We start from the raw sequence: 22,198 nt of genomic DNA on the forward strand, positions 1-22,198 counted from the left end.
TGGTGTGTGCCACCTGGTGTGACTGAGCAGACAGAAGAGATTGGAGACAGGCAAGAGAGAAACTAAATTGGATGTGGCCTCTGTCTCAGGAGTTGCCAGCCCCTGGGTTAGGTGGGCTATTCTTATAGAGGGCAGGGAGAGGTCTCCAGCTCCCCTGGTACACAAACCACTTTATAGGAACCCACATCATGTTTTGATGGCCTCCTGGGATTGTGGGGGAGGTGTTATCCAATGACAAGTGTGAGAGAGGAAGAGGAAATTGAGCCTTCACACAGGTAGATTTCTATGTGGGTAAGTGCAGTCAAAATGTCAACATCTTGTCTTAATTCTCTTTGGATATAGAGCCCCAAACCTGACAAAGGGTACCCATCAATTGGTAGAAAAAAGAGACTTTTTTCTAATCTGTTGATAGATAATTCAGTCTTTAAAATTAAATTCTTTTTTTTGTTGCCTATTTATTAACTTTCACTATGTTTATTTTATTTTCCTTTATTTGTTGGTGGGGTGGGGGCAATTTAACTCGCTGTAAAGCAACATTTGAATGTCCAGGGCAACGTCCAAGCAGTGTGTAATATCAGTGGAGCATTCAAGGGGAGCATGCACAGATATACAACCGTGTGGAGTGTGAGGCTAGTTAGCTTAACTGAAAACAAAAGAGACTTGCGTTTTCAGCTGTTTTTTTACACTTTTTGGACACCATACTTCTATCTTCACAACATTTTTCTCATGTCGATAACATTACACGTCTTTTACTCCCAATTAAGTAAATAATTGATGTAATGATGTATATTTTTGACTCATCTTTTTTTACAGCTTTTTGTCAGTTTTGGTGCTCCACACATCAAATGTGCTCAATGTGAAAAGTATATACATACACTTGATGCATGGTTCTGGAAACACAAGCACAATAACATTAAGAAAGAAAAACATGTAATCATGACACCAAGGATGACGTCAATCTTTAATGGCAGATGGCCTGAAATGTCTTCATTTAACATTTTCATAAAAACTTCTCATTTTGATCACCTTTTTTTTTTTTTTTTTTTTTTTTTGGTTTCAAACAAACACACCTCTGCAATTCACTGAAATACAGTTTCTCCTTACAGTGGCTAAAGTACATAAATATCAACAGTACTGTATGCATTAAGAAAAAGAAAAGAACACACACATGCCGTGAACATGCACAGAACACACAGGTACGCACACGGTATACTGAAACAAGAAAGGAGTATTTTTCATTGACAAAAGGAGGGACCATAATATTAATTTCATGGGACTTCTGTACCGTACTGCTGACAAAAGACAAAAAAAGATCCATTCGTTCAAAGAGCATGTTTTTCTCTGGATTTCACAGTGAATTATGTAGATAAAACAGTATTCATATATCACATACAGTATGTTTCAATCAGTCAGATACAAACACAAAAAGAAGCTCTAGAAAAATTACCAAATGAATATACAATTAAACTTACAATAATACTTACAATGAATTATATGATGGGCATCTTCTATGAACTTTAAAAACATAATACCCATAAAAAAACACACACACACACACACACACACACGCACACACACACACCTTATAAATACTTGTTCTAATAAATTTGGTGCCACGGTTGGCTTAAAAAATGTCTGTAAAAGCAAAAACTGCTTCAGAAAAATCAGTTGATATGATGTGCGTGCATATTATTATTATTCATTACAAACACTGACTATATAATTCAACCAGTCCAACATGATTGTACACACCTGGGCTAAAGATTACAGGGAAGATTGTTGTTTTCTTACTTCAGGTTTTCACTGTCACATCACTGTGAAATGTGACTTAGCCTCATCAGAAAAGTACAAGAATCAAGGTTCGTCTTTGTACAGATGTGACATGAATGAGAGTTTTGGCGTCAAAATGTCACAGACACATTATCACTCGATGATATGTCATACAGCAAAGACGTTATTGCAGGCCAAAGAATACACAAGATTACAAAAGATTTGGGTGTTTTTTTCCCCACTCCAATCATTACTATGTAAATTCAAAATTTACAAAAGCACGTTGAATCACATTGGCTCCCTAAAAATAGACAAAGGAGACAAATTGCTTTAAGTGAATATCCTTTCAGATGTAGAGTGGCTCTTTGGAGTGACACCAAAAGAGACATGCAGCGAAAATAATATCATACTTCATAAGAAATCAGATTGAGGACTTCAAAGCAGTCAAAAACAGAATAACTCCACTAGCCTAGATAGCTCTCCAGTGTAAAAAAAAAAATGCCTTTGGTCTTTCTTTTCTCTATACTGTGCTGCTGTCCTCCTGCTAACACAATGAAGGGGCAAATTCCTAATTATAGCAGGGCTCAGTTTGCCATGCATTGCAGTCTCTGGGGGGGGTCACTCTACCTTCACCACCAATGGCTTATTCCTGTCAATGCCTATTTTTTTTTTTTTTTTTTTTTTTTAACACATCTGATTACCTCAAACTGCTAAATTATGAGCTGGATCAGGAGTGTTTTTGACACTCAGTGTTAACATTGGCTGCTGAGTTGAACCAAAGCGCGTCAGACAAAGGACTAATATGTCTGCTTCATGAGGTAAAGACGCCCACACAAAGACACACACATGAGCAAACCTAAATCCACACGGTATGTAGAAAAGTCAAGAGCAAACCGACAGGACTGCTTTGGTATAGCAGGGCGACTTACCATTTTGTAATGGCACAGGAAGGGCAAAAAAAAAAAACTAAAAAAAACATATGAAAGTTCCACACACACTTTAGCACAACATAAATCAATCAAACAGAACCATTTCAAACATTGTCTTGATTACAAAAATACCTTTTTGTATTTCTTTAAAATATCTAAAAATGTACAGCATTGTTTTTTTTTCTTTTTTTTTGCAAAGTCATGCTTCAACATGTATTTAATAATCATAATAACATTAATATGAATGATATACAGAATAGTAATAATTATAGTAATATAATAACATTATCCAGCAGTGCTTTAGCCACACTTCCATACATCTGGCCTTGCAAAGTGGCTGCATAAAATGTGTTTGCACTCCTCTGGTGGGCTGTCTTTTACACTTGCATATACAGAATGCAAAGCAAGAGACCTGCTAATGTCAGACAGGCGATGCAGTCAACTGGTGAACAAAGGGTGTGTGTGCCTTTGTCATGCATGCCCGGTACCTTTCATGGAGGTGTCAGAGGAGGTGCAGCCAAAGCACTGCCAGTAAATCTTGAGTATGTAACAGTATAAAAAAGAGTTGGAGGGACTTTGAGGATGGTGGGTGAGAAGGAGGGGGGGGGGGCTCGATGTGTGATGGAGGCTGGGGTCTAGTATGTCCTGAGGCCCATGAGGCTGCTGCTGCCTGAGAGAGAGAGAGAGATAGAGAGAGAGAAAGAGAAAGAGGGACACAAAGACAAGGGGTGAGGTTGTCATGGTCACCGCACACGAACCTTGTACGCTAATGAAAACACTGGGGATCATGTGGAACTGTTGCAAGACACAAACACATTCAAACGCCCATAAAAACCACACACACACACACAAAGGTAGATATTGTAGTGTAGATACACACACACTAACATATACACAAAATGTTTCTTGTTTTCTCCTCGATTTCTTGCACTTGCCTTTGTGATGCCAAGACCACACACTCTTTTATCACAAATATCTAATACTGCGACTCTGGGTTTGTTTTCAAAACATTTCCTGTGGAGCAAAAGCTGAAACATACACAGATGAAAGTTGACACGCTGTCATCGTGGCTCTGTGTGGTTATGTTCATTCCAGCAGATGTCGTTGGCAGTGTGATACTGTCCACTGCCCCCAAAAACGAAGTAAATAAATAAATAAACTGGCCTTTCACAACTTTTTCTACAAGTCCACACTTTCAAATCAGACTCTGTGCCAGGAGGGAGAGGCATGTTGCTCTGGCGCTGAGGTGAGATTTACACCTTTTGCCCCCCCCCCCACCCACCCACCCACCCACCAACCCCAACCCCACCTGCTGGGATCGTGGAGTCCAAGCCATAAACTCACCGACGTTACGCTGCTCCAAGTGCTGGGGTCAGGTCAGTCCTCCATGTTTCTAATTGGACATGAGAGGCAATCAGCAACGCCCGTCACAGCCGGCCACGGCCACCATCACACATCAGGAACCTGAGGACACAAAGGAGACGCGGTTTTTCCTCAAGTGATCGAGCTGCAACAGCATCCTGACTGCTGATTCAGGTTTATGGTAAATTTCAGGGCGTAGTCTGTGGTTACTGTGGATATACTTTACACAAGTGCAAGATTATTTTTAAGGGTTAAAGACGGTAAGTACTCTGGTAGTTTTGCCAGCTTTTTTCAAATACAATACTTCAAGCTCAGTATCTGAAAATTGCACTCAGACCAGATGGGATGTCATGATTTAAAGCTACTTCATCACTGTTATGACAAAGTGCATCCGTGGGTGTTCGAAATCAATGCAGCAGAGGCCAAGATATCCTGACTTTTACTCTCTAGTATATATCAAGCTCCAAAAATGTTGGATTCCACTCTTCCCATAATGTAACTGGATAAAATCCTTCATTAGACAACATCTTTCTGGTAAACGCCCACACCTTCCCAACTTCACACCACCAGTTAGTAAGTCAGGCTTTCAGTTAAAATGAGTAGTCTTCAAGCCCACGCTGAGATTACTTAAGTGATGTTATTTTCTCAGACTCAACAAGGCGCCTCCAGAGCCACACATGAGATTACACAACTGGTTTCTCAGGATGTGTAGCACTCCGTGTGACTTGTAAACTGATTTTGACATGTAAAATTAGTGGCGTGAACTTTTAAGACAGACCATTTTAACCAAATCGTTCAACCTCAAACTCCAGCTGTGACAAACAGGATGTCAGCTGACAATAGTCTTGAATACTTATGTTGAACTTGTGCCTAACAACCATATCTCCCATGATCCCTCCCCACCACAGCCCCACTACCACAACTCCCACCCACCCAGCGGACCGAAGAGAAAGGTCAACCCTCCGACCCCCCCCTCACCCACCCCCAGATGTATAACGCCAAAAATAGACATCTCTTAGAGGACCGTGGTAACTCGGGTTCAGAGGAGGGAGAGAAACTCTTTGGAACAATAAACAATTAGTAAACCAAACATGACCTTAAGAGAAAGAAAGAGACAGACAGACTGTTGCAGGAAAAGGAGGGAGATGAGTTGGGAACTGTTCCCCGTCCAGAGAGCAGTGCGTTTTTTGAAGGGGCACGGCTGGCCTAGCTAATGCCCTGTTGCGCGTTCAATCAAGGATGAGGGAATCGATGCGTTATACAGCCGCTTGGCTAAGCTGATGCGACACATACTTCCAGACCACGCTATTTGTTCTGGCTGAGACACCAAGGTTAAAGATTGGGTTGATCATTGAACATGTCTGTGTGGATTAGGGAAAGGTTTAATGATTCGCGGGCTTAATGTGTTACATCCAATAACTCGGCCCCGGCGCACAATGTGAGATAGGTAAACAAGTGGTGTTTGACAATGTGGGAGGTGACTTGGTTTCTCATGAATGTGTGCACTGTTTTTGTTTTTATTTCAGCTAGGCTTCACGTAGCTAATGTTCCTGCCTGTGTTATCAGTGATCATTGATCCTGCGCTGCAAATCAAGAAGAGAAAAGAGGAATTGTTCAAATTTATTACAAATGACAGAGCATAACTAGCTCTCCACTATTCATTCTTAAACCCTTTACTATAAATCACTTATTCAAATCAATTATTTATCTTTTAGAAATTTCAATGTATTTTTTTTTCCAGGGCATCACTGGTTTTCATTCATTTCTGTATGATTAGCAGACCACTGAGCTGTTTAATACATTACTGCGAACTTCAAACCTGCATTCATTCTTGTCAAAGTCAGAGCGCGACCGACGTAATCAGTGTGGCAGATACTGTCGGCTGATTTTAGCTTATCGCCAGACATATCAGATCATTTGCATCAGTTATATATTATCTGATAATCCTTTTTATTCGGTAGTGATAATTTTATATAGGTTTCTTATAAATTAATAAATCCTTAATATATTAATATATGTATTTATTCATAAATGGGAGCTTTGAAAGTGGTGCAAAAATGGGTTCATTTTAAAAACTGAATAGTGGCCAATATGTGATCAGATTTAGAGCTGAAACAATTCATTGTGTCATTTGTCAACTGAGATAAAATTAGTTGGCACAATTTTTTGAATATTTGTTGGTTTTCTTAATCCTCTAGGTTAGTGTTCAAATTTTGATTGGTTAATCAAGAAAGTATGACACTAATTGTTAGTTGCACCCTTAAGCAGAAGTTTACAGCAATTGATACAGTTTAAATTTAACATATAAACATATATAGTATTTGAATGAAATGCAGATTTGTGTAAGGTTTTTTTCTAAATACTGTCATTCTCTGACTCTCAGATACTGGCATCAAATTTAAAAATGCAGTTTCAGTAGAGACATGGTCAAAATTACATTACTGCTGCAAGGTAATGCAGTGCAGGTACCTTCACAAATCAAATCAATCTGCACTTTAAACTGCATTACCATGCAACACTAATGCAAAGTTGACAAAAAAAAAAGGCTTGATGCTCACGGTGATGGATTGCAAAGCACAAGCATTTAGAGTCTCCAAACTGATTCTCATGTCATAAGGACAGAATGTAAACCAATAACTGCTTGGAGCTATAAGAAGAATAAATCCACTAATGTAAAACTGTAGCCCGCCTTCAAAAATGGTTAGTGAAAATATAAAGTACAGTTGATTCGTAGTTAAGGAGCTAAAACTCAGAATGGTCCTTTAAGAGCTATACCTGTGCAGCACGGCCATGAAAAAGAACCCCGTCTGAAGCCCCTTTAATCCGGAGAAAAGCCTTTAGGCCCTGGCTGTGTTTCTCACATACCGGCAATAGCTGCTGGTGCTGGGCGGTGATGAATGCAGCTGCTGACATGTATCTAGCTCCCAAGACCCTGTGCAGGGACGAGGCCACAGTGTAGCTATACTGTATGCACGTGTGTGTGTGTGTGTGTGTGTGTGTGTGTGTGTGTTATGTATCAGTAGGGGGTGAGAGAATAAAGTCCCACTTCCTTATTAGAAGGGGCCCCAGCTGGCCCTCAGCTCTCCGGTGGGAGTTAGTCCAACATTGCACAGGAACCATTGGTTTTGTCGGGCTATTGGCCAAAAAGGTCCTCGGGGCAGGCAGCCAGACTGCACACACACACACACACACACACACATATTCGACTCTCTCAGGCTCACACACAAGCATGCATGATAGGGGCACGCACACTACACTCCCCCACCATGTCTTGTCAGATGGAAAATCCGGATTACCTTTCCCTCCAGTTCACTAGGCATTAATGTCCACTATTAGGTTGTCTTTGGACCCAGCTCTGTGCCAGAGCATGAATGTCAAATACAATTCAGCTTCACAAACATCCAGATGAATGACTAGCCTAAGCCCCCCCCCAGTGGTATTGCAATAACAAAACCTTACAACACAGAATGTTTTAAAAAGTCAGCTACCTGTTTCAAAGTGGCTCTGCTGTTAATTAAGTTTTCAAAATGGTTCTTCCTTTGACAGGCAGGATGCCAGGTGATTAGGACAAGTCATTACCAGTCATGACTAAAAGACCCCTGAACACTACCGCACTTTCAGCTGTTCACACACACACATTTAAGTCTCCCACGGTGACACTTCCTAATGCAAGCCAACATACTCTGACCGTTAGTGGTCCCCGTCCTTCAGATGCCAAGACAACTACTGACCGACCACAAGCCTCTCAGGACTGTGGAGCTGTAAGCTTCTCTGAATTCCCACTGTGAAGCTTTACTGTCACCAGCCGCCTTCAGCGTGAATAACAATTCACAAATGCTGACTTTTTGTCAGCACACATGACACATCAATAGCAGACTGATTGTACAATAGTAGTGCGACGCAGACAGCTTCTCTCTGTAATCTCAGTTCAAGTTTATTCTTGTTGTCTTGCTGCTAAAATTGCTTCAAAGTGTTTCACAAGAGCTTTGCTTCACGGATTGCATTGCACAAATAAGTAACACAGCTCACATCAAGACATCAAGTCATTGCGTTTCTAACTTGACTGCGTCCATTTACCAGTCCAGAGGGGCCAAATAACACAAGGTTTGGTACAGATGAAAGGTTTGTTTGCAAAGCTGCACAATGTCGGGGACAAACAGAGTAAAGTTAACTCAACGCTGACCGTTTTCTGGAGGGAATGACCAGCATTTCTTTTAACTCAAAAGGAGATACAGTGAACCATTAGCTTTTACTGTGCCAGCATGAGGAGACATGCTTCATAGAGTGATTACGCTCAGTCCACCATTACATTGCAGAGTTGAAGGTCATGCTCTTGTTGAAAGTAATTTACATTAACTGAGCTTGTTGTTGGACACTGGAAATGAAACTTTCTTAAAAAAGGGCCAGTCCACTTAAATAAGCACAAAAAAAAATGTATATTTTAATTAAGAATATTTACTGTTTCCCAGCTGTTCTACTTCTGAATGACTATACTGCTCCATTTATCATGGATACAACAAACAAAGACTGTCAGAAAGCAGACAGCACTGTGTGTCGTCTCAGAGACACTGGCTGCCCATAAGAGTCACGTGGGTGGGGAAAGTAGAACATGTAGAAATTTGCAGGAAAAAGTGAAACTTTTACTTGTTCTTCTTATGAAATGTGTGTTTATGTGTCTTGTATATCTTCCACGTTTATGTGTGTTGCTTGTTAATAAATAAAGTAATGGTCATAAAGACAGATTTAGATGAATTTGTTTTTAAACCCCACAGCTCTGAGATTTCTGCATCCCTCCCAACACAATGTAGGTCAATTTTGTTTGATTGTGGCATTTAAAATATTCGACTGCAATACATCTTTCCAGAAACGGTGTTCATAGGGACTAATTACGTCCTTATAAAAGTGTTCACAGTGAGGTCACAGTTTCTGGAAAGATGTGTAATTTGTCAATGCCGTGAGGACCAAAAACAAAATTCCTTCCACCTCCATTGTACTGAGCCGGCAGCAGAAGACTCAGAGGAAACTATCAGCATTAAAAAAATATATATCTGTAGAAATGAGAGAGAAAAACAGTTTGTGTAGTTTGGATGAACTCAGCTTTTTTGTTTGTGTGTATTTGCCTTTGAGAGGCCTTATGTTTGGGCATGCACTTACATTCTCTGTGTGTGTGTGTCCTGTGTTGTGTGTGTGTGTATATATACTGTATATATATATATATCTGCTGCAGTTGCCTGTAATTATCACAATATTCTTACTGGATGTCTCAACTTCACTTCACCCTCCACTGTGAGCCGGATGTTGGGATGTTGTTGTTTCATTGAGGGGCTAATATCCACTGGGGCAGCCTGACTGACCAAATGACTTCCTCCTGGTTTGATAGAGGAGTAATTATTTCCTCCAAGCCCCTCCCTTCACCACTCCCTTCCTCCTTTGCGCCCCCCCCGACAGAGATGAAATCCCCAAAACATCAAATTACTCCCAACAGCTTTTTCTCTCATGCAGTATGTTTAAGTGTGTGGATGTAGACGAGTAAGCTATGATGCAGGGTTAGAAGGAGAGGGCAGAGGACTAGCACCAATCAACAGCCCGATGAATGTTAGCCTCCATGCTTCCACCAGCACCCACCCACTCCCCACTGACTCCCTAAGGGGTCTGTAGAACATGTTTCTTCCTGTCCCGAGACGTCGAAGGGAGGGCGCTGGTGACAGTGTGACTGGCGCCGAGTGCAGACACACACACATGGGCGCAGTCAGTCAACACAGACACACAGACCAGCAGGGGATTTGTTGTGCTTTGTGGTTTTGTTTTTCTGCAAGCACAACAGCGTTCAGTTTGTCTGAACCAGAGAGCGAGACACATGTGCTGCGTAGCTCACGAGTGGCTACGGTGGACTTGTGCACTTATCAAAGCACTTATTAGAAACCGGCTGCTTTGTGTGCTGTCTGCAGCTCCACTGAAATGAATTTGTCTGTAATTTATTTTAAATAAAGCCCCATGCTAATCGTTCTTTAATAAAGATTCATAAAAATGGCCCTTCCAGCGCTACCCAGGTACCTCAGCAGTTCATGGTGCATTTTCCACATTTACCACTTTATGGAGCATCACATCCTCCATCTCTTTCTGTCCCATCTTTTTTTTTTTATAATTCTCCACTGTGTACTTTGTCATAATGCAGAAATGCCAAAACCAGTTTTTAAATTAAAAAATGTATTTCATCCTGTCAGGGTTTGACAAAATGACAAACATGTACTAATATGTTCTGTATGGTACCAAGACTATAATAGAACAATATTCGGTGTTTATTATGGCAATTTTTAGAGCGCGTGCAAAATAATAAACTTTCCCTCACATACAAGAACAATAAATATCACGCGTCCTTCCTGCACGCACACCAGTAACTTCTGATCCTGCACAAAAACTACTCAGCCTGTATAATTTTAAACCTTGATCTACTTCCATTCATTTGTTTCAGTGCAATAAGATCATACAATTAATTACAATCAGTGGTGAGAGAAGTACTCAGATCATTAAGGCCCTTAGCTTAAAAATAGCTTTTTATATTGACCACTGTATGTATAATGAAATAATGAAAGGTGTCGCTCGTACTGACGAACCCACAGAATTATCAAAAGGCTCTGCAGTTCCTCTCAGCTCTGCCTGACATTTCAGCCTCTCAGCACTTGAGTATATGTACTGAGTAACTTTCACCACTGGTTATAATCACTTTACCTATCAAAGCAGTTTATATTAGCATTTTAGTCATATTTGCTGAGCTCTACCCCGTCTGTTTTATTAAAACATCGGCATCGGAGCTCGTTGTACATTCTGTTTGACTCACTGCCTTTGATGCCTGAGATCAAGCATCACTTCGATGGGTAAAGTCGAGCTTCTGTACCCTGTGACCTGAGTAGGGGAAAATAATGGAGTTTCCCTTTAAATCGTACCTTTCATCTCTTATGATGTCCCAAAACGTTGGAGCAAGGAGCGACTGCTTTCATTGACCAACTGGGTTTAACACATCCACATTTACATCTAACAGGCTAATTTGTTTTGTGTTAGTGAGTAGTATGCACTCATTAATTAGCTGGTTAGTTCGACAGTCAGCTGGATGCACGTTTTTCATGTGAGGGTTGAGGGCAAACAGAGAGTGCTCACTTGACGCAAACGCCAGTAACACCCTGTGATATTCCCGACAGATGTTTAGGGAATATCTCTGCGCCTGTTTAAACAAAGTGTCATAACATTTACTAAAGTATTTTCACGGCGCAGCGCAATGTACGCTTCTTTGTCATAGCAGGGCAGAGGGCTGAGAGTCCGTGTGCATTTGTGTAAGTTGTTACTCACACATACTTCAGCAGAACTGCCTGGACTTCCATCCCTGAGGAGTTCCATCTGCAGGTGGGAGCCAGCGGATCTAAACAAACATAATCACACATACATTAACACACAGGCGCATACGTACAAATGATATGACTATATACAATTTATATAAATACAAACTTTAATGTGAGTCAGTAATGTCAGTCTATTAACAAATGGATTGCTGGACTAAAAAGTTAGCATCTCTCTGCATTTCTCTGACCATTTTTTAAACCCTGTAATATCAAGGACTCATTTACTGCGCATAAATGGAAACACATTTATTCACTTTGTTGTTGACAGGAGGGAAGCAGCTAGCCTGGCTATCTCCAAAGTTAACAAAATCCACCAGTCAACATTCTGGACCTAAATAATTAACATGTTTTATCTCATTTGTTTAATTCATACAAAAACCAAAGTGTGAAGCTGATACTTTGGGTTTTGATGTTGCTTATGTGCCGGACAGTTTCTTGGCCAGATGCAGCAGAGTCACTGCAGAGATGAAAGAACTCATGCTAGCTGTTTCCTCCTTTTTTCATCTTTTATGCTAAGATAAGCTAAGCTAAATGCCTTCTGGCTGTCACTTCATTACTTCATGAACAAACATGAGAATGCTACTGGCAAGAAAAGGGAATATGCCAAAAAACTACAAATGACTTCTACTTTTAATTTGACATTTAGCTGATAGTTGACACTGGATTGTTTTATTGTCTTTGAAATACAAGAATTATACTAAGACAATTTACACCCTGTTTGTTTCAGATCTTCATAACTTTACTATAAAACGTTATCTATTACTGTCACGCCTTGTAAATTTCCACATTGCACAATCATCTTTTTGTATTCAGATGAAATTCACATGACACAACAGAATGACTCCTAGGTCTTCCCAGATTTATTACTTTGTAAACAGCCAAGTTATTACATTTACTAACAAACCACCAACACTACTGTACTCTCACTAGAAAGGGCTACAGCAGCTTCTTAACCAGAGAGCTGAGCTAATTTTAACATAAATTAAATTTAATAATTTAGCATTGTGTGTGTGTGCTGTAAGATCTGTTTATATACACATTTTTATGTCTCACATCAGCATCTACTCTAGGTCAAGAGAGAAAGTGACATGCTAACATTAACCACAACCGCCTACTGAAATCACAAGGCCAGATTTTCTTTGTGTGTGTCAGTGTGTGCTCACATATCCGATGCATGTGGAAAAATGCTAGCAAGGCAGATTCAACTTGCACTCATTTAAAATTCTGACATCATCTGAGCTTCAGCTTTACTGGGGACTTTGTACTGAGATAACCTTAGCATCAGCATTATATATGGAAAATATACTCTGCATACTCTCTAGCAGAGATAAAAGACATATACTGTAACATTCTGAGCTTAAAATAATTCAAAGTACTGAGACATCAATACAAGATTGAAAACCAATATGCAAACAAAAATTCAGAAACAGTATACATCTAATACTGAGATCTTATCAGGGTCAGTCAGTACCAAACAGGCTTCATGAGAAGAATTTCAAGGGATCAATAAGGAATTGTTATGTGAACTCACAGTGGAGCTGTGCAGATTAGAAAACCTCAATAAACTGGATCATGGTTGGTGGAAAAAGGGGGATTTAATTAATGAAGTAGGTGATGATCAAATGATGATGCAAACCTTTTAAAGTGCTGAAGCTTTCACAAGTGTGTGTGTGTGTATGAGTAATTGGGATAAATAAAGCGACATGACATAATCTACTATTGATTCATGAAAACTGTAAGCTGTGGTATGTGATGTTAGACCTGAACAGAATTTTCAATTTTAAACCGTTCATGATCTTGAAATATTAACTTTGCCGAATGTGTAAGTGCTAGGTCAATTAGTTACTTTTTCTCTGTTGAGGAACTAGCTTTTTTTTTTTTTTTTTTTTTTAAATTTGAATTATTATATTGATTACATGTTTGTAGTTTGCAGGATTTCAAGACCAAGGCAGGAGTCCCTGTACGCTTAAAAAGATACTTTGGTATAGGGAAGTTTTATTTCTTTTCTCAGAGTGAAAAAATTAGTGATTGGTTGAAATTGAAATTCAACTTCTACACCATTTGGAAATTACAGGATAGGTATTTTTTTCAGGGAATCTTAGTATTCATATCTATTTTTCCATAGAGGTCAGTCGAACTAACTAATCTTTCTTACACCTCCACATGAACTGCATGTGGGGGACGTAAGAAAGGCAAAGGTTTGGTGAACAGTGCGATTAGTTTAGTTTAGTTCGATTCCTGGAAGTTAATGGGATCAGGTAGCAGCTCCTCTCAAGAGAAGGGTAAAACAGCATTACACATCTGCAAAAATGGACTACACCCTGGAAATTAAATATTTATAAAGTCACTAATTTCACTATCAATAAACAAATTAAATTATATCAAATTCCTGATTCATTTCCTGCTTTCATGGTGCACAGCTGAATATGACTGACCAGTGTTTTAGAAATGGTAGTTTGAAGCTGATATAAGCTGTCAACTCAAGATGTCTGTTCAAAAATGGTTTAAGTATGTATGAAAAAGGAAAATATGTATTTAGTTCCTTTTGAAAGAACTGCAAATTCTTCCCATAACTCTCACTTTATTAAGCTCAAATCACCACTCAACATGATGTGTGTAGAGATATCTGTCTTTAAGAATAAGAGAAAAATTCCTCCAAAACCAATTTATCTATTTGACTTCCAAACTATACAAGTAAAACCACCAGATATTTGATTTTACCATGACTGCATTTATGCTTTGCAGCCAATCAGTTCTTTTGTAAATTTGCATATGACATTTGACATGTGACTGGGTGGTGTGTGCTCTGAGGTGCATCTGTGGATGGAACAGACAAATGATTTCAGGGCTGACGGTAGCAGCTGTTTGTACAGTGGGCTCAGGAGGAGGTTCGGGGTGGGGGGGTGGGGGGCAGTGGTGATGGTGGTAGTGAGGGAGGAAGGGGTGGGTTTGCAGGTTACCTGAGCGTGGAGCGAGGAGGGGTAGGTGAAAGCGGGTGGGAGGGCCGGCGACAGCTCCGCCGGGTACAGCGGGTATGACGCCCACACGTCTGGGCTGCTGGGATATAGAGCAGGCACTGTGAGCTCATCTGTGGAAAGAAGAAGAGGAGGAGTGGAGTGAGGAGAGTGGCCAGTGGACGGGTGGGTGGCTAGAGAGACAGGGTGGAGGTGGTGACAGTGGTGGTGGTCGTGGAGGTGCGCTACAGGCGAGTATCACTTATCTGAAGTGGCTTCCTCTCATTTTATTTCTTTATATTAGCTGAGAGTTAGCTAAGCCCCTCCTCTAAAAACTGACATCAAAATCATAGCTTAGCAACCGTGACACGGCAGGGCAAGTCTGTCACACTCTAGACTCTGTTGAAGCAGTGTTCAATAAAATGTAATAATAGCGATAATAGAGATTATTATAGGAGGATGGAGGATTTGGATTTTTTTTTTCAAATACAAAAACGCAAAAGTGTATTGAACAGACTGATAGATGAACAGTTAGTTTTAACTGCTCAAACGTAGCTACATTCGTTAGCATGTCCATTTGCTAGCTTATTATCTACAGTAGTAACTTAACAAGTCTTTTCTTTTCTAACTTTTAAATGAAAATGTCCAGGTTGAAATATGAATGAATAAGTATGTAAGCTTAGCAGCCAAAAAGAGTTCATGTTTCAATGAATCTTCTGATTTACTGTTTTCTTATCAGTCTTATAGCATCCTCCTGTAGTAGTTTTAGCTTGATTAGCTTGTTAGCTACAGCTGCAGCAGTTGCACGGCTGGAAACCGGCTTCTGTCTGAAATGAATATCCCACTGTTTTAAAAATTACTGAGAATTAATATAATGGTAAATCTGGCACCTTCATCATTGTACACTGCACATGTACTGTGCAAGAATGGAAAGCTTCTTAGACATTATAGAAACAGCAGCTAAGAGAACGGTTATTTATACTTTCATTATATCAATATAGCTGATATTTCTTCTTTCTTTGCTATTTCAGGAGAAAAGGAGAGGAAACCATCTCAGATGTGATTTACTCACTGAGTCGAGTGTAAAGTCACTGTGAAAAAAAAGAGCATAGCGCATGAGTGAAGAGAGAGATGACAGTGCAGAGTGGTACAGAGTGCGTGAACACTTAAAAACGCAGAATCAGAAGAAGAAAAAAAAAAACAGCTACTCGTTGGAGAAAGATCGGATAGCTGTGTAATTTAAGGAGCGTTTTCCCCCATGCTCTCTGTATCCTGGTAACTGTTTATCAAAGCATGATCAGAAACAAGACTGATTTAAACATCTCTTATCAGAAAATGACAGCAATTTCTCTCTCCTGGTGATTACGTCATGGTTTCATTAATTGTTTCCTTCCATTTCCCACTGGGGCCTCAAGTACACACCCTTTCTCTGGCAAAAAAAAAAGATCCAAGATAAGAGCAGTGTGGTCATTCAGGAAGAATGTACAACCACAGCTGGCCTATGTTCAACTATCAATGACTGATTATTGCACAATCCTAAACCCCTTGGAAAAATATTTAACAAAATGGGGAAAAAAAGGGTAGAGAGCTACATTAGCAAATTCCATACACGGCCTTGAGTCCAAATTATTAGAGCATGTACTGTTTATCTAACAGAGGATATGTGTCATTTAGGGGGAGAGCTCTGATCAAGTTAACCCGTCATGCCAAAAGAATCTGATTTCAAAGAAACATTTTTGTTAACAGATTGCTAAAAGAAATGTCATTAACATGAGTGCACAGGCTGATAATGTTTCCCTGAGGAGCACACAACAAACACCATTAAAAGAAATAAGACTAGGTCAAAACCTAGAATATGCCTGGACCACATCTTTTTGCATTTTGCCTAGTGTCAGCTGCTTTCAGTCCTTTATGTGTTTGCTTCTCTCCCACTCTGTGCTCACGTATACTGTATTTTAATACAGCTGAATTCCCAATATGGCTCTTCTCATTTACATGTTTTTCTGTTTCTGTTGCCAGACAATGGAGCAAGTATCAAATAGTGAATGAAACACAGCCCATTAAGACTACATGTTGACCAGCAGTTACTTCCAAGCCATATCCATGTCTACAGCTAAAGCACAAAACAACTGTCCGGTCACAAGAGCAACTAATGGCCAAAGGAAACAGCAACACAGACAAACAAAAGTAAGACGAGCTCAGGTACAGACGGAGTACTTACAAGGGTCTCTGCTGATGAACTGTGGCCCAGGGCTCTGCTGGGAGGGAGGGGGGTTGGGAGTGCCAACCAGCTTGTTCTTGGCCATCTTGGTGTTGGCTTTGGCAAACTCCAGCCGCAGGGTCTGGGGGATTTCTGGATCAAACCTGACCCCCTGACATACAATGGAAAGATGTGTCAGCACAAATACTGTTTCATAGAAAGCTTTTCTGTGTGCTCTTAAAATAAAATAGTTACAATAGTTGAATTTATTAATCAAAAAGGTCAATGAAATGGTAATTACGCATTACACATTTTGGTTCTGAGATGCTATTAAATTGTTTAAGGTAAAGGTGTGTGTCATCACTAAACAATCAAAGTCTGCATCCTCACCTTATAATGGTAATGCTTTTAGTGATGTTCCTCGACATAGAAATATGGATAATTCCTGAATTATTTTACAAAATGATAGGTTTATGTTATTTGCCAATTATTATTGTTATTACCAATTTCAACTTTATATCAGAGAAATCATTATTTTTTTAGTTTGGTATGGTATATTGCCCTAAATACTGCGATACCCATGAGCTTCGACCTCCATTTCTATTGAGAAGAGCCTTTGAAATGCTCCAACCACCAGTCAATTAACACAACGTCTCTGCAGAAAATTAACATCTGAAACCACCCCTGCCAATTTGTAGCTCTATATAAGTCTTCGTCGTGGACATTGTGGTTGGGGCACGTCATCGCTTCATGAAGGTCTCTTGAATTTCTTAAAACCTCAGCTATATACTTTGTATATATGTAGGTTCATAACAGCCATAGTTGCAGATGTTTGGTGGCAAGAAATAAGTTTGGTTATTTTGCAGATATCCATGCTAATGCATTCTTTCACATTGGGTATTCAAAGTAATGTATTTAAGATTTCAGCATACTTCAACTGTTTTTTATACTGATTAAATCTGAATTAACTAAATTCTTACAAACACTAACATATTTGTTCACATCCCAGCAGCCAAGTATGACAAATTCAGACACACTGTTTATATAGTTCTTAAATGTCCCTTGTTTTTCTGGAAGGTTGCTAAAAGTCTTTGTCTAGTAAGATTAGACAAAATGACTTAACAATGTTACATATTAAGTCAGTAATACGTTAGCAACCATACCTGAGACATTATAAATAACAGAGAGCAATTACGAGATTTGCGGTCTTGTGCTCTGAAGTAGTGATGACGAAGACTAATTTAGACCATTAAGGAGTTAGCTATTATGCGCATCTTCCACTTTGGCATTCTCAGCCTTGTTTTGTGTTGTTTAAATGTCCAGTGGGACCTGGCTGATGTCTGGAATTGTCACTCTGTATACTTTTTACCGTTCACTATTTCACGACAGAATTTACTGCCAATATCTTGGCGGTGAGAGGACATTTTCAGTTGCTTAGACTTTGAAGCTTGCTGTAAACAACTCACTGTGGATTACAGTGTTATTCTGGTTCAGTGCATGTGATGACCTACGACTGAAAATCACAACCTGATGACACAAACCTGGCTAGCGCATGATGTCATTTATACAACAGGCAGGCGAGCTATGCTGTCCTCCCTGCTGAACTCGGTAACTAATTTAATATCATGACATCAAAACCCCCATTCGCCGTGACATACAGAAAGCATCACTGCTTAAAGTGAGCCAGATATCCGGGTGAATTCTTGAGATGCCAATGCTAAAAGCCTTCTGACATACCATCGCTCATGACAAGCCAAGTAAAGGTTGCTTTTCTCTCAGATCCACATCAAATAACTCCACATGTGCACTAGTCCAAATCATTTTTCTTCTAAACTTCTTTCGCCTGAAGAAACAAAAGGAATGTGACATAAACAAAGGTTCTTCTTTATCCAAAAACAAAGCTGCTATTTGTTTGGCTTGCTCGGAAGCAGCAAGACAAGGAAGAATTTCACCAGCGACTATAAACGCCCTCTAATTAACGTCATTTGATTGCTTGCAAAGGACCAGCAGAAAAACACGGAGGTCAGATCAATGGAGGAGAAAAGCAGTCAAGAGTAAAGTTCTCTGCAGCACAAGAGTGAGAAGCTGTGAGGATGGGTTTCTCTGCTCGTCCCCGCAGGCTCGGGCAAAGCTGAGCTGAAACAAGCGAGGGATGACTCTTCTCATGAAGGAGAGGGAATTAACTAGGATTGCCTTGGCTCAGTGCACTCACAGCTTCTGCCAGTCGAGGCTGCAGGAGTATAATAAGGTACATGGATATAATGAGGCCTGAGCGCATCTCAGTTTGAACTGTGTTGAATCTTTACCTTGAAATGTGTGTTTTTTTTTGTTTTTTGTTTTTTTTAGCTTCTTAGCACTTCTGCATGTATTGTTTTGGTGATGATGACAACTGATGTAATGTGTGCTATAGTGAGAATAAAGTATTCTCTTAGAGGTTGTATCTGTTCATAGTTTAGAGGAACTTTAACAGAACTACCATAACAGGAAGCAAATCCCCCTTTTCCTACAGTTTCTGTCTTTCCCATATTTCAATATGCAGATAGATGTTTGCAAAATCTGGCTTATCTCCATATGACCCCTGGGACGTTGCTTTCCCCCGAAAAACAAGAGCACTGTTCAATTCTCAGCCCGACTAATTCTATGGAAACAGTCTGACTATTGTTGGCTCATAATAAGATGATAATTTCTATCCTTTCTTCAACTCTCTGCTCCGCGTTTGATGTGTACCAATATCTCGACATCTGAAAGTTGACAGATTCTGCTCGCGTTGTCAAGGTCCCACTTAAGGAGGATGATAAATCTGATCTTTTTCTGTGACAAAGAGATCAACAAAAACTTAAGAAGCAATAGAAGTGGTGGTGTACATCTAGACAAGTAAAAAAAAAAAAAAAGGGGGGCGGGATAAAGCTGTGTGAGAGCTGGTGTTCATTACAGTCTATCTATACTTTGTTTCAAGTGAGCTGAATAAACCCTGTGAGGATGGGCTCTGTTTTATATTTGAATCTCCCTCATCAAGGCTTTCTACTGAGCTCCATTCTGAAATAAGTGAGATTAAAATTAAACCCTAGATCAATATCTTCTATTTATATGTGAAAGAAGAGCACATTTTCCTCCTGACCTTGCAGGATCCGTGGCAAAGCTTTAAGAAAAATGCTTTATTTACTTAAACAGAAATGTTCAGACATACAGTATTTAGAGCAGCCGTGATATGTTTGTCTTCACTAACTTCCCTGGCTTTTTTGGATGTGAATGTAATGTAGAAATGTCTGGATTTCCCTGGTATCAAATGCATTTGCACAGAAGGCAGAAAAGATCCGATTCCAAGTCATCACAAGATATACTAGCGCTGAGCTGGTGCTTGAGAGGAGCACGGAGAGGGCATGACACTTACGTTCAAGGCATTCTTAGCAGCCTCCGCCTCTGATCGACTGTCAAAGCTGACAAACCCCACTGGCTGGGGAGACAAGAAGACAGAACAAAAGAAAGAAACATGGTTTAAGGCAGAAAACTGAGTCTGCATTTCTGTCTGAGTGACATAGACATGTTGTTCTTTTTTATATATTTTTTTTTATTTCTCATCATACCCACCCCCTTCCTCCTCTCTCTCTCTCTCTCTCTCTCTCTCTCTCTCTCTCTCTCTCTCTCTCTCTCTCTCTCTCTCTCTCTCTCTCTCTCTCTCTCTCTCTCTCTCTCTCTCTCTCTCTCTCTCTCTCTCTTCTCTCTCTCTCTCCTCTCTCTCTCTCTCTCTCTCTCTCTCTTCTCTCTCTCTCTCTCTCTCTCTCTCTCTCTCTCTCTCTCTCTCTCTCTCTCTCTCTCTCACACCCTGTTTATAAAGCTGTGGCGACACAGAGAGAAAGAGGGGGAGAGAAAAAGAGGCTGGATGCTTACTTTGTACAAGGAGAGTTCATCATTCGGCTCCCCTATGACCAAATACGGGCAATGTGAGAGCTAGAAAGTGTGTGTGAGTGAGTTTAAGAGAGGCAGAGAGGGGGGGGAGCTGAAAAAGGAGAAGAGATTGAGAGAGAAAGGAGAAGAAAAATGGGGGGTCTTGAGAGTTAGGATTTAGAGGTTAGAGGTGAGAGTAAAAATGAAAGAAAGTGAGGAGGGGGGTAGAAATTGTTTTTAAGACCTTCTCGAACAGGCCTGTCAGTGGAAAACCATGCAATATAGTGTTGCTCACATCTACTTCAGTGGTGCTTGTTTTATATTCTGGTTGCATGACTTCAGAGCCGGCGCCCTCAATAGTAAAGGTGAGTGAGCAAGAGGGAAAAGCAAAAAAAAAAAAAAAAAAAAAGGATGCAGGTTTGGTTGTCAGATTTCTAACCGCTGCTGCAGACATGAACAAAGAATACACATTTTTGCGGCGTATGTATGTGTGTGTGTGGATGGGGATGTTGGGAGGAGGTGGGGTGTGAGAGGAAAACGAAATCTCTAAACATGTTGCTCCCATGAGGTCGCACTGTGTGATCTGGAAAAGCAGTCTAGGGTTATGGGAATTTTGAACAAGTCGAGTGAAGAAGAGGAGGAGGAGGAGAAGGAGGAGGGGAAGAAAAGAAAAGAAGAAACTCAACAAAAAAAAAAAAGAAACACGGACTAAGTGAAGACGTCAGGAGGAGGAAGCCAACAGGAATATAAATAGAAAGGGTCTGAGATCTGGCTCTTGCTATATATGGTAGTGGCTGTGTGTTCTCTGGACGGGAAGGGAGAGGGAGATCGATTGATTTACATCACCACTGTCATTGCCATTAGTCGAGAGGAGAGTCACTCAAAACAAAGCCCGAGGAATGTTGCACAGCACTTTGCACAATGTGACTGAACATAAGCATCAGTTGGTATTTGTCATGTAGAAGTTTGCAACTGTGAAACTATGGAGCAATGAGGTCTGTAAAGAGAGGGCCAAAGTGCACAGAGAGGTGCTGAGTGTCTCACTTATTCATTAAACATGTAAAACCTGTACAAACCACATTTTCTAGATTAGGAAATCTGCAATGCTGCAAGTTAAGTGAAGGTCAATGTAGCTTTTGGACTGAACTGTAAAGCTTCAGTCACATCTAGAACTGCAATGATTGTTTTATCAACATTGAATTAATCAGCAAATGTTTTGAAACTAAACTACACCCAACAGTGATGTCACAGGGTCCCGGAGTACACCTGTACATCACTGCAGCGAGGTGAGAAGTTGCTCTTTGAGTGATTTCTTCTGCTTCTCCCATGTGAGGATTTGCTGCCTTTTTTCTGTTTCATACATTGTAATGGAAAAATTTATCAACTTATCGAGAAGATATTTCACAGATTAATCAATAAAAGTACTTGTCAGTTGCAGTCCTAAACACAACAGTATGAGGTTCAGGACAAAAACACAATAAACAATACATTAACATTATCAGTATTACAACAACCCTTACTGACATCACTAAAGAGGACCTAAATGTATTAAAACTTGTAAAGTTAATAGTTCTAATTTGAAAGGTTTTGATGGCATGCAACCATAATGAAATGAAAAAGGGATAATCCTGAACCATACAATAGGATTTCACTGGTCCTGACGAAATTTAACTACTGGAAAAAAAGCTTCCCTTTGTTCTTAGT

At 40.1% G+C, this 22,198-nt stretch overlaps 1 protein-coding gene across 4 annotated transcripts in view; it reads right to left on the reverse strand.

Annotated features, from left to right (window-relative positions):
- Window positions 1-929: 929 nt before the first annotated feature.
- Window positions 930-22,198, reverse strand: part of LOC130164106 (RNA-binding protein with multiple splicing-like) — a 36,892-nt gene continuing 15,623 nt past the window's right edge. The window contains exons 4-9 of one of the 4 annotated variants that reach the window (XR_008826555.1): window positions 20,001-20,063; window positions 16,631-16,781; window positions 14,416-14,543; window positions 11,412-11,475; window positions 4,044-4,163; window positions 930-3,369 (exon numbers count right to left, since the gene is read on the reverse strand). Coding sequence is in view for 1 of the 4 variants with exons in the window: in XM_056368547.1 (XP_056224522.1) it covers window positions 11,413-11,475; window positions 14,416-14,543; window positions 16,631-16,781; window positions 20,001-20,063 (405 nt within the window). In the remaining 3 variants the exon portion in view is untranslated. Of the gene's footprint in view, window positions 3,370-4,042; window positions 4,164-11,405; window positions 11,476-14,415; window positions 14,544-16,630; window positions 16,782-20,000; window positions 20,064-22,198 lie in introns of those variants that run through there. The other 3 variants (XR_008826557.1, XR_008826556.1, XM_056368547.1) reach the window with 3 other exon arrangements.

The sequence above is a fragment of the Seriola aureovittata genome, chromosome 23, assembly GCF_021018895.1.
Source record: "Seriola aureovittata isolate HTS-2021-v1 ecotype China chromosome 23, ASM2101889v1, whole genome shotgun sequence".
In the NCBI taxonomy this organism is placed as follows: domain Eukaryota; kingdom Metazoa; phylum Chordata; class Actinopteri; order Carangiformes; family Carangidae; genus Seriola; species Seriola aureovittata.